The sequence below is a fragment of the Protomyctophum bolini genome, assembly GCF_963924005.1.
Source record: "Protomyctophum bolini genome assembly, chromosome: 23".
NCBI lineage: Eukaryota > Metazoa > Chordata > Actinopteri > Myctophiformes > Myctophidae > Protomyctophum > Protomyctophum bolini.
In genome coordinates, this window is record NC_137884.1 from 12,498,140 (window position 1) to 12,516,151 (window position 18,012).

The 18,012-nt window shown below is 42.5% G+C and overlaps 1 protein-coding gene across 1 annotated transcript in view; it reads left to right on the forward strand.

Moving 5' to 3' along the window:
- The first annotated feature begins 465 nt into the window (after nt 1–465).
- Nucleotides 466–18,012, forward strand: part of LOC308310848 (neural cell adhesion molecule 2-like) — a 111,002-nt gene continuing 93,455 nt past the window's right edge. The window contains exon 1 of the mRNA XM_080757297.1: nt 466–580. Coding sequence (XP_080613423.1) covers nt 529–580 — 52 coding nt within the window. The 5' untranslated portion in view covers nt 466–528. The remainder of the gene's footprint in view (nt 581–18,012) is intronic.

Below are 18,012 nucleotides of genomic sequence, written 5' to 3' on the forward strand. Positions count from 1 at the left end.
CAAAGCGCTGCGAGCTTGTAGGTTGGCTATTTGCTGTGACGGTCAGACAGACAGACAGACAGAGGCACACGCACACGCAGTCACGCAAACACACGCACACACGCACGCACACACACACACACACACACACACACACACACACACACACACACACTCACTCACTCACACAAACTTTTTTTTGTTTGTTTACAGTATGGTTGGACTGTGAGGGGGAGCTGCGCACGGTGCACGTCTCTACAGTAGCGCTGGGAACTAGCCGGGAAGAGAAGACGGACTCAACACGGAGCTGCGACCAGAACAGCAGTGTTTGTCAGCGAGTCAGTCTGCATGCTGGCTGCTGCTTTTTACATAGCAGCACAACTACACATTCAGTCCACTCCAAGCCTGAGGAGCTCACACAACCACCTGAGCAGCATAAACTGGGAAAAGAAACGGAACCCACCCACCCCCCATCACTCGGGATTACAAAGACCGTCGCCGTTTCCAAACGCGCACACACAGGACACTGTTTGTCCTTAAAGCTTCAACATGAACATGATCCACATCCTCCACCTGCTGGGGATATTTGTCAGCGCTCAAGGTAAGGAGGTTTAAACCTCTCTCCAGCTTTGTGACTTTGTGCACAATAAGTTGCTGCTGTGTTTATTGCCTGTTTCTGGTGGTCCGCAGTGGGCACAGTAGGCTAGTATAGGCTTGTTGGTGAGAGCTGGTCTGGATCTGATACATTGGTCGTCTCTCTCTCTCTCTCTCTCTCTCTCTCTCTCTGTGTGTGTGTGTGTGTGTGTGCGTGTGACTGTGTCAGTGCCTGGAGGAGATGGGGATGAGAAGGGGGGGGGGGGGGGGGGGGTAGTGGTATTGTTCAGAGACCCCCGCTGTTTTGTAGTTCCAGCACGTCTTAAAAGCCCTATTCGCATGGCTATTTAGGTGGTAACCTCATGTAATTTAGAAATAACATCCGAGGTCTGTGTTCTGTGCACGGTTAAGCAAGGTTACTTGACTTTACTGACAGGTACGCCTACAGTATCAAAGGTCTTTTTTGGCATGAGAACAAAATACGTTTACATTGTCAAAGCAAAAAGTGGAACAATAAAATCAAAAATGTATACATTGAAAGTCAGAATCTCTAATAAAGTCAATTTCTATGTACCAAGATCACTCGATGCAGATAGTGCAGGCCAATGTCTTTAGGGTGGTTGTGTTCCATTTAGATATCCTTCACCTATCACTCATATCTCATCTCCTATCCCCCCCTCTCTCTCTCGGTGTATCTGTAGGCCTATGGCTTCAAGCTATAATCAAGTCAAGAAGCAGCTATTTATTTATTTATTTATTGATTGATTGATTGCATGGCCGGTGAATGTAGTTTTATTGAGGCTAACGAGGTATACTGTGTGTGTGTGTGTGTGTGTGTGTGTGTGTGTAAAAGCATTTTATAGCCTACATTGATTGTATAGAATGTTAAAAACAGTTGGATACAAGATACCTCAGCCTGCCATAAACAATGCTTTTCAAATGAATATAGCTTACATTAGGATACATCAATACACAATTACAATATACCATCTACATTCTACTTATCAATACAGAAGATAAAAAAGACTGTTCCACTGCAACAAACGGTCACCAGGAACCACAATAACTAATACCCACTCATGCAGTTCCCTATCTGTATAGACTCTGCTTTTAGTGCTGCTGGCCCACATGTCAGCGGATTCAAGTTGATGCTGATCATGATGTAGCCTGCCTACGGAGGAACATACACGTTGCTGACTGGTGGCACACGTGGCCATGTGCACCTGTCCGGCTCTCGATCGTTGCATGATGGAGAGACACCAACAATGAGCTCTCAAACATGACGGGCGGCTCTGGAGTGAGTCATGAAGACTCACCAGACCAGTCATGATATCATGATGCATGTCTCTCTCACAGTGTAGCATTGTTTACACTGCTGCTCCTGGCTGGGTCATTCACAGTGCCCAATGCGCACCGACAGCCAGGAGGCAGCAGAGCACTGTATAAAGTGGCTAAATGGTGAACTCACTGTAGTCTACTGCTGTTGTTAATAGTCCACATAGATTAAAGTTCTCAGTCGCCACCACTGATTTAGGGATGTGAATTATCGATGAATGCATTAATAGTTAATTGATACGTTTTGATAAGCTTATCGATTGATTAACCGGTTAGTTGATAAGTGGCGTTTTTGTAAAATAAATATTAATTTCCCTCAATGTCTAACATACAAATCTACATTTTGCTGATATACAGAAATAATACAAAAGGCATATTATATTCCTTAATCAAATATTTATTTGACCATTTACGATACAGGGCCAGGCAATGGTATCTTTGTATGTGCGTTCCTCAGCCACGCTCGCGCAAGACAGCATTGCATTCACAGAAAACCACCCAATGATGGGACCACAAAATCTTCGATTCATTCTATGTTATTAACTGTTAAGTTTAACCGACTAATTTCTTAACGGCGATTAATCGATTAATGATTACCGTAACTATTAACATCCCTAATTTCAGTCAAATACGATTCCATAGAATCCAGCATGTCTTCTATGGAAGTATGTTGTACAGCAAACGTAGTCAATCTACAAGCTCTCAATGTGTCTGCGATGCATTGAGAGCTTGTATTTGAAGTTGTCAAACTAGCAAATTGTGTATAGCAGCATCTTCCGTAAAACCCTAATAGTCTTGGATATTTCATAAAAGCTAATTAAGGTTAAAGCCTCAATTTGATTCTTCACCTGGTTGACAGTATGTAGAACAGCAGGAACAATATTAGCTAAACATTATAACTTCACATGTTGTTCTGTTAGTTGTTTTGGAAACAACATAATGTGGGGGGCTTTATACTGTTTCAAAAATTGCATATTCGCACTGGCCATGCAAAGATTTTCAGATTTTCACTCCCCATTTCTCCAGCTGTCCCCATGTGTGTCCAGATGTCTTCACATCTGCATCCATATTCCAGGTCACGCTGCCAGGTGTTTCAAGGGTCTGCCCCTCTTTCTTCTCCCCTGTGGGTTCCTGAATCTTTAGATTCAGGAACTGATATTGGATGCAGGTTTGCGAAGATTGCGGCCAATAAATCCCTAGCGTCTTTGGAGAGGATTTCTTCCTCTGCAGGGTGTTGTCTCGTGATACCTCATTGGCCGCTGCAATTAATTGGAGCGACCTGTATAGCATGGAAACGTTTGAGAGCAGCCTCAAATACTTTGTATGAGGTCATCATCAGTCATATAAGAATGTATCTAAACTTGAACTTGTCTGCTCACTTCTGAGGTTCAAATCCCAGAAATGCAACATAGTTGTTTGCTATAAGCTCTTAATATTCCAGCTGCGTGAGTTGCACGTGGAGTGGAACACAAGTTCCTCTGTTTTTTTTAGCATAGGCTATCTGTTTATTATCCCAATTTAGTCATTATGCCAACACACTCCTCCCCACACTTTTCTGTTGCCATGGCTGTTGCCCTACTGTCCCACCTGCCGTTGAGGAGCCCCGACTGGGAGGACGCACTCACATTCAACATTTGCCTGCAGCTAACGGGCACCATCACAGCCCGTAAGGAGTCTCTAATGCAGTGACAGAGATCACCCTCCCCTCACGGCCGGCTTTCTTCCCTCAAACACGGGCCAGTTGATGCTTGGCCAAGCCGGATCCACTGCGGTGGAGTCGAACCCCTAGACTCCACGGTGGTGGGAGGTATTTTACCCCCTGCTTTTCCCTGGTTCTTGGAGAAAATAAATCATTCTCTTTATTTCACTCCCACATGACTCTGTTTACTATGCAGGTAATTGAGTATGCATCCTCGAAGCTGTATGTATTTGGCTTTTTCCCGATGCTTTAGCTAAATTAATTCTAATGCTTGTCATGGCTCACCAGAGACACTTGGAGGCAATGTTAAGTGGCGTAATTAAGAGATTTCTCTTGAGGGGGGGAAGAAATATCAATGGCTCAGAGTTTAAAAGATGTATGCGCCTTGTGCTCGAGTGTCTCCCCCGTTCACAGTGAGCCTGGGCTTATGAAGCAAGGATTTGTGGTCTTTTTGCATGCTGTAGTTTATCGATTGTACGTGTTCACTCTGGCAACACACACTGATATATTGTCACACAAGTGTGAATATAGAGTGGACAGTGCATGGTCTGCAGATAGGCAGTGGTGCAAGAAGTATTCCGTTGTTTTACTTAAAGGACAACTTTATTTATTTTTTCAACCAAGGTTAATGTTTTAGGTTGTTATTAGAGAAAGTAAAAGATGAGTGTCAATTGTTTTTCATTTGCTGCTTTATTTTAGCAATTCTTGACAGGGGACATTCGACAGTGGCATTCGAACATGGTCCTAAATATGTATTTTTTAAAAGAATATGGTGATTTATTTAGTTATTATTTACTACTGTCATATACTAGACCCCAAGGAATTATATCTGGCCACAAAAGATCACAGGATCTATTGAATGTGACAAACTGACATATTGAGCCTAAGACACACAGTATGGCATGCCCCTAGTACCTTCACATTCAGTAGATCCTGTGATCTTTTGTGGCCAGATGTAATTTCCTGGGGTCTATTAGGACTATAGTAAATATTAATGAAGACATCGCCATAACATTTTGTAAAAAAGGACATATTTAGCCATATGTTCGAATGCCCCCTACCCCCTGTCAAAAATCGTAACGCTCACCTTTTACTTTGTCTAATAACAACCTAAAACTTGAAAGTGTCAGTACCACAATGTAGAAATACTCATTACGTTAAATACCGTACAAGTCAAACTTTACTTGAGTACAAAAGTATCAGTATCAAAATATACTTAAAGTAGGCTACTCATTACGCAGAATGTCCCATTTCACAATTTTTCTAAACATATAGAACTATTAAAAAAGCAGATCTACAAGCTCGCAACGTGATTCATTGTGAGCTTGTGAAGTATATAAAATGCTGTAGTGAGTACATTTACTTAGTTACTTTACACCACTGCAGCTATAGGTGTTGCCCCGACAATGGACACCAGCGTCACGCTGCTCTGGTCAGGCTCTGCCAGTGGGCCTAATCAGCCTAAATCCCCTCACCTTTCGCAATTTCCAGCCTCTGCCTCAGCCAATTGATTACCATGGCAACCCCACACCTGCAAATTGATTACTTAACCACTCCACTTTTCACACTGAAATTCAGAAATAACCTCGTCCTTCCATCCATAGACAATCTACACACCCAAGTTGGTTACCAAAGACTCAGAAGTCCTAGCCATTCCAAGCCGTAGCAGTGAAGACAGCCGGCTTCTAGTCCAAGATTAAATACCTACGTAATCAGACTCCTCGATTACAATAGGCTTGTCGGAACTATTCGCCTGATTAGTTCGCCTGGATTATTTGAGCTAAATCACAACATCCATAGAATCGTTTCCATTCATCTGTATATAGAAATGTCATATATTTCTGTAATAATTTTTGTGTCTTCCACACTATATTTTAACCGATTTCAACGCAGTGTATCTATTTAGGCCTTTTTGGTAAAAATCGTGAATCATAAATAGCTTATCTACAAGTAAAAACTCATAACGTGAAAGTATGACATTGCCAGCCATCTCCATCTTGATGTACAAGACAGGTACACTCCCTAGACATGATGCTAGTATGTCGCAGGGATTTACCTCCCAATCTAACCCTTGACGCTGAGTGCCAATTAAAGAGCCATTGAAATGATTGCCGCTATATAGTATTACAGTAGCTTGTGTGTGTGTGTGTGTGTGTGTGTGTGTGTGTGTGTGTGTGTGTGTGTGTGTGTGTGTGTGTGTGTGTGTGTGTGTGTGTGTGTGTGTGTGTGTGTGTGTGTGTGTGTGTGTGTGTGTGTGTGTGTGTGTGTGTGTGTGTGTGTGTGTGCGTGTACGTGCGTGCACAATCCACCAATAGAAACACCACTGGCACATCATTATAAAGACATTGATAGGACAGCTTTTAAAAATCTCCTTTTGCTGAAACTTAAATCAGTAGCCCAGCCTACAGTACACTCACATTTCTTTAAACTCCCTACATAAACGTCCTGACTTTATCATTTCTGGCCCCATTTAACGGTGTACTTAGAATGGCACCATGCCATTACATAACATTATGCAACAACACTCACAAAGTCAGGCCATTTGCAATAAGAAATGGCTTGTGTCTTTGCCGTAGGAGGTGGAATTGATTGTACTTTTCGATGAATAGCGCAGGGAGCGGAAACCACAGATAGTGTAGCGAGGCCTTTGTGTTTATATGAAAATGGAATCATATGGAAAACAGTAAAACACATACTGTAGCTGGGTGTGCATATGACAATGGAATCGTGCCCCAGAGGCAGGCCCGTACGAGAAATCAATTTAAGGAACAGCTGGAGTCAGCACAGGCTTGCCATTTGCCATTTGTGTCTTATGGATCCTGATATTTATTTCCCCATGCATGGTTCTGATTTCTCATGTGTGACCTTTAACACTCGAGTGTGACCTTAATTTGTGTTTTATCATACAGTACACCGACTGTACTGTATGATCATAATGTACTGTACAGGACAGGTGTAGCGAGTGTAGATAATAGATATATCCAGCAGTTTATTTTGCTGCACACTAGCAGATCTACAAGCTTACAGCGCATTGCAGTTTGTATCTGCTATTTAGGTCAGGTTGTACTAAGTATAGCAGATCTCAGTGGTTAAACTGAAGTGATATGGATAAATTCCACATAGTATGAGTGGAGACGTACAATACAGTATATCTTATACAAAAGCAAAGTTGTATGCTGTAAACGTAATGCTTGACTGCTGCTTGCTTGACTACTGCCATGTTTATTGAGAATGCAATGAGAGAGTGCAGCCAACACCAACTCGGGACTCCTGAATCACTGCCTTCCACACTCTTCAGACTCTAAAGTGTTGTTAGCTAAGATTGCAGTGCATTTATGTAGATGGTGCACCTCTTGCCTTTCCTGGCTGTGCCCTGGGTTGGATCCAACAGTGTCAGTTTGCTTGCCACTAGTTCCAGGTGCCTGACGCAGTGTCCTAGCTGCCAGCTAGCCTCATCCTTCTCTCTCTGACTCTCTGACTTTGTCAGTGACCCGTGGTAGGTCCGTGGAATCAGCACAGGCTTGCCATGCTAATTTCCGGGAGACTCCCGCAATGTCTGGGAAAGATGGGATGTTATTAACAGTTTGCAAAGACAAGAAGGGGAAAGTACAGTTCAAGGTCTGCTAAAACACCCAAGAAACCACTATGGCTTGTTTCCATTGGGGTCCTAAAGTAGTGTGTCTGCATAGCTGAATGGTTAGTTAGGCAAAGTGAGGTAGGATGGATAAGCGAGAGAGACAGACAGATAATGAGAATTTGAGTGAGAGAGAGAGAGAGAGAGAGAGAGAGAGAGAGAGAGAGAAAAAAACCCATTTTGTTTTAAAAAGAGTTATTTTACCACAACAGAAGCATGTTTTCACCAGGAATATGACTTTCATATTACAGTGTTTTCATGCAAAAATGATGACAACAAGCAGCAGCTGTAGACTAAGTAGCCTTGCCGAGCCATGAGGCCCATAGGGCAGGAGCCTATCTCCTGTTTCTGTAGCGTGAGGCAGCTTGATGTACAAGTACACCCCCTGGACATGACGCTAGTATGTCGCAAGGGACTTACCCCCAATCCAACCCTTGATACTGAGTGTCAAGCAGGGAGGCACTGGGTCCCATTTTTAGAGTCTTTGGTATGACCCGGCCAGGTATTGAACCCCGACCTCCCAGTCTCAGGGCGGACACTCTAACCACAAGGCCACTGAGCTGGTAGACTGGACAATAATTATTCAAAAACAAAACAAATTTTGATTACAAGGCAGGAGGAAAAACATAACATGCACCGTTAATTGTCACTGAACATCCATTGTATTGTGTATTCATTTTTGTTAGTAGGTTGTTTTGGCCTCCTGCTTACTATTGGAATGAAAACTATATACATAGACAGTATACTAATACTATCACCATCATCATAATCCATTTGTACGTCCAGAACAGGCTTCCGACACGCCTCCTCAGGATACTTGGCTCAGATATATATTTTGAATATATAAAATATTGTATGCAGCCGTTCTCTGAACTGTTGAAGCTAACTGTTTTCCAGTCTGTGATTTGGATTCTTTGCTTCCAGATGTCCAGTGTCTGCTCAGTCATGAATGTTAACACCTCATCCTCATGGTTCAGTTTTATCCATGCTTGGCATGTTAAGTTACTTAACCCATTACAACCGGAGAACACATATAACCATACAAGCTCACATTGCGTCACATTGACGCAATGTAACATTTTAGCAAATCTTTTAATATATATATACATTATTTTTTAAAGCTAACAATTGTAACTCAAATGATTTGTTCCAGGGACAACATATTTGTTCCAGAGAATACAAGATGGGGGTCCGCGGCCAGATAAATTGGGGGTCCTTGACATAAAAAACATTAAACACCACTGCAACAAACGTTTTTTTCAGAAAACTGTTAGAAGACATTTGTAGAATAGGTCCCAGGTCTTAATGGGTTAAGGACCAAATTAAATTCGGCCCCTACCCATCATTGAGAAAAGAGAAATCTATTGTTAATCTATTCATCGAATTGAAGTGACAATCAAATGCTATTTTCACCTTGTTATCCAACCTCAGCTGTGGGTCTGCATCAGCGTGAGTACTACCAGCCTTGTTTGATATCGAGGTTCAATGATGAACGCCCGTGGAGCAGAATTCATTCGGTTCAAACAGATCTTCATTCGGTGGCAGTCTCTATGGTGTCACTCGCACTGTGGCAGAATTAATAAAGCATAATTGAATCGCATCACGACGCAAAAATGGAATGAGGCCATACTGATGTGAGTGGAGATGGCAGCAGTTTACATCACCCACTCATGTCTGTCTCACCAGCATAGATGTAGGTTCAACCAGCAAGCTAATCATCAGCCTGACATCACTTAATCTGTATTAAGTGATTAATCTCTCTCTCTCTCTCTCTCTCTCTCTCTCACACTCAAATTCTCATTATCTGTCTGTCTCTCTCGCTTATCCATTCTACCTCACTTTGTCTTTTTGCTTATTAAAACAACAGAAAATAAATCACGACGCGCAAGTTTGTAGATCGGCAATTATCTACATGATTGCACATTGCCATTGTACAATGAACTTCTGTATAATACATATCTTAAGTGGTTCATCAGACTAGTCAATTTAGTCGATTATAAAACGTATATTAGAATTAGTTTGTTGATTTGTTGATATAATAAATATAACAATAACTTAAACTTTGGTTAATTGTCCAGCCCTACACATGTAGCTTTTCTAACCATACTCCCAAGTACAACATCTTCTATCCAGGAACAACATCTTCTATCCAAGTACAATGGCTCTCTACACAGCTTTTCTATCCATACTTTATGTGGTAAAGAGAGGCAGAGGAGCAGACTATAGCTGTACCATTTGCAAATAATGCATAATTTGGCAGGTCTTTGTTGCACATGCTCAACACCATCTGACAGCTTTTGAATGTTCGAACTGCGACACGCAGGGCCAGCATATTTGATTGTAGGATGAATATGTCAGTATGGATACAATTGTCGCTATTATAACTGCTATACATTTAATCTTTAATATCCGCATAACCTGCACAAATGTGTGGAAGTACTGATGTGCTCTTTCCTTTCATCAGTACTAGTAGTTTTATTTTTGCGATTAAAAGAGGAAAAGGAAAAAAAACACATTGATAAAATGCCTGCAGACCAAAAAGGTGTATACGTATGCTGAAGCCTTGGCTTATTGTGCCTACACCTTTAACATTTGTCTCCATAGCAACATTTTAGGGTGCTTCCAGGGGACACACTACATTGTCACTGCACCTGTCTCATGTAACACTATATTTATTTGCATCTGCAACATTGGTTCAAATGTTTCTTTTTGTCTTTAATAATTATACAGCATACTGTATGTGTTTTATATGCTGTGATCAGGGTGTCCTTGAAAGAGACCTTGTTCTCAATAGGCTTCCCTGAATACATAAAGGAAAACTAAAATAAATATGTAGGTGGCAGAATTTAAGGTGTCTTAAGATTCTTATCAAGGTTCAAGGTTTCTTTATTTTGTCTCCCGAAGGAGAATGCCGCCCTGCAGCATACAGATACATATACAATACAATACAATACACAATACAAGACAACAAAGGCACACAGTGACCCGTACAACATTTTAAGTACCACATACCTAGTGCAAAAAATGGGAAGAACATCACCTCAAAACCTTCGACCCCTACCCTGTCTGCCCTCTGCAAGGACTCTGTTAAGGAGTGTGATTGACAGAGGGACAAAGGAATGCTTGTACCTATTATATTTGCACGCATGGAGCTCGTACCTCCTACCTGATGGCATAAGCCGATACTCAGGGTATAGTACATCAGGATTGACACGGACTCGGAGGGACATTACATTAGAGGTACAGCCCAGGTTGGAATATTTTTGGGGATAAAGCAAGATAAGAGAGGCGAGGTTGAACATGTGCAGATGATGAGGGCTACATTGGGAGAAGGATGCTGAAGACGGAGCTGCCAGGAAGAAGGCCAAAGATGAGGTTTATGGATGCATAGAGAGAGGACCAAGGAAAACGCAGAGAACAGGAGCAGATGGAAACAAAATTTTCAATATATTTTGTCTTAGTCTTCATAGCTTAGTTTTTTTCTTCATAGTTTGTTGACGAAATCAACACTGACTCTTGCACACGCATGCACACCATGCACACACACACACACACACACACACACACACACACACACACACACACGTCACACACACACACACAGACACAGCATAATAGTTCACTTCACAGCTCCTGCTCATGTAATAATGAACTAATCATCGGCTTCAAGCACAATGCAGTCTTTCAGCGCAAACTTGACGGCTTGTCGGCTTCCCTGTGTTGTGTGACCTTCAGTGCCATGACCTTCAGACTTTAACAAGACAGGGGGGTGAAGTGATAAATGGACTGATGTATTGGGGTGGATGGATAGTGGCTGCGGTTCACTAGAATGGCTGCATTGCTGAGGCCCAGAAACACATCGTAACTCTCGGGTGGAAACCTTGTATGTCCAAAACTTCATTTTCTGTGGGACCTTGTATTCCTGATGAAGGCGTAACTGCCGAAACGGTGGATTAATTTGTCTTACCTGCTGCGTCCTATAAAGTATTGGCACTCTGGCTATTAGCGTGTGTGGCCACTTTCTTGTTTTTTCAAGATTCCCTCTGCAGTTCTCTCCCGTGGGCCGGCACCGCTTTGGTGTGCATCTTTGTTGTACACAAGCATTGTATTTAGACAACATTTATTAAACCCACAGACAGCCTTAACCACTTTCACATTACATTTGTGCTTAATGTCTTAAAAAAAAACAAGTTGTGAGCTTGTAGATTGGCTATTTTTGCTACATGTTTATGTATGTCACTTTAGTATGATCAAGGGGGACATTGATTTACAGAAAAAAGACCCAGACAACGTTTAAATATGGAGATAGATGGTTTTTGCCCGACAGCGACGATATAATACTCCCTATTTACGAAGTGTTCTGAAAAGGCTTCTTTCTCGGCTGAGTGAACTGATGCTTTGTGACTGCTGACTGTTCCCATCTTAATAAGACCAGTGGGGTGGGGTGGGGGGGGAGTTGAAATGGTCTGACAACTGGAAATTGGACAAGAGATGTGAAGATGAGTTTGAGACACCCACACTTGCGATGGAAGAATGACACCGGTTTCATGCTGGCGTAGCAGACGAGTCGATGGCTGATCTCTAAAGAGCGCTGTACCTTCACGTATACGGAAGAATGAGTTAAAGGGATATTCATATTTCACTTTCAAACATTTTTGGGGTGATCCATAATGTCTACTCAGGCTTTTGTGAACACCCCACACAGTTTTTAAGTTGCTTGATTGAGTATTTATAGATATTGCATCCATTTGAGCAACAATGCAATGCTTTGTGCGCAGTTCTGGTGGCCAAGTCATAGCCCGGGACCGGGGGACGTAGTGCCGTCCACGCCTGTGCTTTCTGGCCGTGACACATCACTGACTTCACCTGCGTTTTCCTTTTCATAATTTTTATCCCACGATTTTGTAACCCATTTTTTCACCACCCCTGTGTCAATAATGTGAAGAAAGCAAAAATACACAGGGAAGACGTATAGTTACTGCGACAGTGAGTCTAGCCAACACCAACTCGGAACTACATATTTGAATTTTATAATAACCACACTATTGGAGTAATGTTAACTCCATAGACACCAGTGTTGTTTTTGTCGACTAAAACTAAGACGAAAAATGTTCGTCGACTACCTTTTTTCACTGGAAACAAAATGAAAACTAAGCTATGATGACTAAAACTAAGACTAAATGTTTTGACAATTTCGTCAACGGATAAAAACTAGACTAAAATGTTAGGAAGAGACTAGTGGACAAGAGATCCAGTATAAAGTAAGTCATTTTACACTTGGTTGCATGCTGAAAATAGCAGATCTACAAGCTCACTTGTAAAATCAGTCATTACGACGGCATCAAGGCCCGCCAAATTACATTTTAGTCGACTAGATTCAGATTTTCAGATTTTTATTGAAGGGACAGCCCCTTGAGATGCAGCATCTCATTTTCAAAAGGGACCCATAAAAAACAAAATACAGAAAAGCATACTGTACACAAATACACAAAATATGCAGTACACAGATACAAACAGATAAACATATACATACATATATGACTAAAATCTTATGACATTTAGTCGACTAAAACTAGACTAACACTAAAACATTCCAAGTGACTAAAATGTGACTAAAACTATATTCAAACTATTCAAGAGACTATGACTGAAACTAAAATCTAAATTTGCTGGCAAAAACAACACTGATAGACACATACTGTACAAAACAGAAAAAGTACAAAACTATGGCACTCCATCTTTAAGTATTGTTGATCCACCATCATATTATTTTGCGGTAGCAGTCTTCAGCTAGAGAGACTAGACTGAGAGAGAGAGAGAGATGTGACTGCATGGAAACATATCCCGGTGACAAACATGTGCCACTCAGTCAGTAAAGTTATTAACACATGGAGATTATCTGCCAGCTCTTGGGGATTTTTTGTGTAAGACTGTGTGAGGGTTTTTTGTCTTGAAACCCCTGCCATGGTGCTGGGAGACATCAGTCAGTCAGATCAGGCAAACAGTGGGCGTTCCATTGAATTATTATTCCATGTCTGAATGAATTCACCTCTTCTCTTCATTCCTATCCCCTGTTGTCCTGTCCTTCAACAATTCGGAGATTATCTCCTTTCCACCCCCTCACCACGCACAGAGAAACCAAGAGACAGACTCCATGGGAACCATTCTCTCTGTAATTAACAGCCTACATGTTATCTTCACTTGAAGAAGGTGGCATGTTTACTCGTGTTCCACTGTTGCAGACGTGCACGAGAAAAAAAAGAGCTTTTTCTCACAGTCTATTTTCTTTCCCTCTCTCACCCTTTGAAATCACGCCCCCGTGGGGCACCGCTGATTGGGCTTGAAGATAAACTTTACTGCCCTATACCTGCCTCGTCTCGTCTGCCATTTGTTTATCCTGGAAAATGAACCCCCAACCTCATCCATCAATGAAAGACTGTTTTTCAAATTCCACCTCTTGCATGTGAAACAGGACTCGTCGTGTTTCCCCTGCATGAGGAACAGTCAAAGTATAGCCCATTCTTTTTCACCCACCTTTTTCTCCCCAGCTTTCCCTTTCTCTCCCCAGATTAGTCGTTAATATGCCAATTTATTCCTCCCCACATGCCTTTCTGTGTTGTCGCTGCTGTTGCATCCTTACTGAGTCACTGACTCACCTGCCAGCGAGGAGCCCCCACCAGGAGGACGTAGAGAGCCTTCGTCCTACTCCTACCTACGTCCAGCATTCCCTGCCAGGACAGGGGCCGCCCCCAGCCCGTAGGAGAACATGCAATGACCAATATCCAAAACCAGATGCACCACGGTGGATTCCAACCCCAACCACCATGGTGGTGGGCACGGACTTTACCACTGAGCCAGAACAGTCAACCTTTTAACAACCATCAAACACGTTCTAATCGCTCATCCGTTTCACACATTTTCTTGGCTTTATACTTGATAACAATTTGGCAGAGAGACCAGTAATCCGTGTGGTTGTGTTACTTGTGTTTGTACAGCAAGGATAGTGACATGTAGAGTTCTTCCGACACCGATACCAGTATCAGTGAGTAAGCCATTTGGTATCAGTATACATCTCTAGTGACATGCGTGGTGGTAGGACAACGTCAAAATTCACGATGTGAATAAGGAAGGGCATTGGCATTGTCCAATGCTACTGTAACTTTCTTAATGGGCACTTTGTACTTTTACTTAAGTAATTTTCAAGTAGAGAATCAGTACTTCTACTTAAGTAAAATATTTTTGTACTTTTTCCACCACTGTATACAGTATATGCTTATAGGATGCAAACTGGTTGGATTTAAATGTGAAGTAAACTGGGTCACGCAGTAACTTCTCTCCAGAATTTCTTCATGTTCATTTCAAGCTGAAATATAATCCACAAGAGATGTTTCGTTGAGTTCTGCATTTTGTATAAAGTTGTCAGCTATGATTAATTACTTATGGAACCATACTCAGACTATCTCAGTTTAAACTCCTGCCTGCACTGCCAGACTCTTTAGTGTCTCATCATTATTCACCTTTTTCATATGGCCCATAAGTCTTTGCGTTTGTGTGTGCATAAGTTCCTCTTTCTCCTGTTGTGTTGCCAGTTTTGCAAGAGAAACAAGTGACCAGGTCTATGAAAACGACCACAAATGAAAATAGCTGATCTACAAGCTCACAGCGACACAGGTTGAGGTTGTACATCTGTTATTTAAAAACAGATTGAGACTAAATCGAGATATTTTGAATATTTTTAAACATTTTAATAAAAAAGGCACAAAATATGTTCAATAATTTATTTGAAGAAAAAACAGAAAAAAACAAGTCAAAGGTTGCTTATAATAAGCAGACATGGCAACACGGCCTGAAGGAAGCAAAGCACACACACACAAGGAGCCCCAGTGCCTTGGCGGGGAAAAACGTGAATACATTTCTCGTTGTCTGCTGCAGGGACACTAGTGGTTTATGGCTTCGTTCAGCCAATGTATTTCCTTTTTATTTCAAGCTAGAGCCCGGCCGATCCCAATTTAGGAGAAATTCCTTTTGCCTCGACATTGTGAGCTTGTAGATTGTCTTTTTATACAATATCTTCTTATATTATTTCTTACATTATTTGACAATTTGGCCAAAAGTTTTGCAATGTTTGCCATGTTCTGCCAGCCTCTCTGTAGGGTCAGATCAGACTTTGAAGATAAGGGGGTGCCATACCCTTTGTTGGTTTGAAGGCCAGCATCAGAGTTTTGTACTCTGTGCGGGCAGCAACCGGGAGCCAATGGAGGGAGCGGAGAAGGGATGTGAGAATGTTTGCTTGTTGAAGACAAAGCGAGCTGCCGCATTCTGGATCAATTGGAGAGGCTTTTGAATCTAATTGAAGTGCACATCAGCACACACCGGTAGGCCAGTAAGGATAGAGCTACAATAGTCACATTTTGATAAGACTGATGATAAGGAGCTGGGCAACTCCTGGGTGAGGAAGGGTCTAATCCTTCGAATGTTATAGAGGTACAGCGATTACAGCTGTTTTGACCAATATTTTTTTTTAAAGTGGAAAATGTAATTTAATCAATTTTAAAACTTAAATGTGATTACGCTTGAAAAATAGCACATTCAAAAACAGCTTATATACACAACGTATCGTGGTGTGTTGTGACCTTGTAGATATCTGCTATTTTTGAACATTTTCCGAAGGCTTCTGAACATTTCCACCTATTAATGACAGGCCAAAAATAGGTCGAGAGAAAGACTGCATATAATTGCCGCACATGGTCGGTCTGTCACTAGTAGGTTGCGTTGACGTTAATCTATCCAGTGCAGTCTGGAGTTACAGGACACCCAGGACATGATGGATGACTCCGGCACGCAGCAGCATGCAGGAGAATGTATAGGAGAACGTGGTCCAATAAGCAGCATCAGGGCTGCTGGAGGGAGGGGGATGCAGAGGACAGCTGTGGCAGGCAGGCAGCCCCCTCCCCAAGGAGACCACCTGAGACACTAATTAATAGAGACATCCTTCCTTCTGCCGAATCCGCACATGATAGGAGAGTATGATTTAGAAGCGTCATCACCTGCATGCTACACAGAGGTCCCTGCAGAGAGTTGGTGTTATGCCTCTCTCCCCTAAGCTATGTGATTGTAACATCCTGTTCCTTCACCATCCCCTCTGGGCCTAGCCTGCCTGGTAAACCATCCTGTTCCTTCACTATCCCCTCTGGGCCTAGCCTGCATGGTAAACCATCCTGTCCCTTCACCATCCCCTCTGGGCCTAGCCTGCCTGGTAAACCATCCTGTTCCTTCACCATCCCCTCTGGGCCTAGCCTGCCTGGTAAACCATCCTGTTCCGCTGGGCGTGTGAATTGACGGCATCATGTGTCTTCTCGCTGCGGACCGCTGGCGACCGCTGGCGTTTTGCAGAAACCAAAAAGTGGAAGGGCCAATCAGCCAATCTGTCAAACACAGGGACATGAGCTCTGATTGGCTCTTCCACCTTTTGGTTTCTGCAAGACCAGACATCACACAAACTGTTGCCACGGTGCTTGACATTGGCCAATCAGCTGACCTCTGCGATGACAAATAAAGTCCTCTTACAGTCTGTGAGGATATTTTCATCAGGATATGTCCAATCGGGGAAACTCCCACCTGTCGGGTGAAAGGAATGAGGTCAGCATGAGTTCAGTACGTTGCTCTCCCCAGGATGGCAACACCCAGGATTTACATTTACAAAAAAAAAGATTACAGTGTGTCTGGGTGAGAGTTTAGTTTTTTTTTGCCTGTGGTGTGGTTGTCTTAATGGTGACATTAAGCTTTCCTTTATAGCAGGAAATTAGTTTAGACTCTAAACGGCATCGTTATCATACGCCCAACCACCAAACGACTTCTCCTGTAATGTGTTGTGCGGCAACACATTGCACGAGAGAAGGCAGGGGCATAAAAACAATACTGAAAAGAAGGAGATAAACATGTCATTGAGCCAATGTCCCCAGTCAAGTGGAATATCTTTTGGGTTTTTTTGTTCCTTCTTCTTCTGGCTTCGTTCATCTCTGAAATGCTTTCTCTCTTTCTCTGTCTCCCTGCATGCTTCTCTCACCTTTGCTCTCTCTCTCTGTCTCTCCCTCCCCCTTCCTCTCTTTATCTCTCTCTATGTTCCCCATCTCTCTCTATCTCTCTCTGTCTCCCTCCCCCTTCCTCTCTATCTCGTTGGAAACATGTCTATTCGCGCCGTGTTTAGAGCTTGCAGATCTGCTAGTTTAGGTAATTTGGTGCGACGCTGTAGTTGTAGTATGATTAAGTAGGGCATTCATTTATGGAAAAACACAGTTTCCAGTAGCGTGCGTGCGTGCGCGTGCATGCATGCGTGGGTGCCAGATATGAGCTGATCTGAAAGCTCTTATGTCATGACATTTGACACGGCGACTGTGTAAATCAAGTGCACAGGATATTTCCCGGCACTCATAAAGTAAAAAACTAACCGTAAAGGGTGTGTGAGTGTGAGTGTGTGTGGCAGTGATTTACTTACTGTTTGGTTCTCATTCTGGGTTGGCCTCTCATGGGCTGGAGGCACCAAACTCAACTCGATCTTGCAGCATTTCTGACTGTATCAGCAAGCAGTATGCAAAACAACACACGCACACACACACACACACACACACACACACACACACGCACACACACTTCTCTCTCTAATGTATATTCATCTTTGTAGTGTTCTCATCTCTCTACGTGTTTTACCTCCTGGCCAGGTATAGCTTTGACACGAGGACAACATTTTGTGTATGCGATACGTTGACAGACA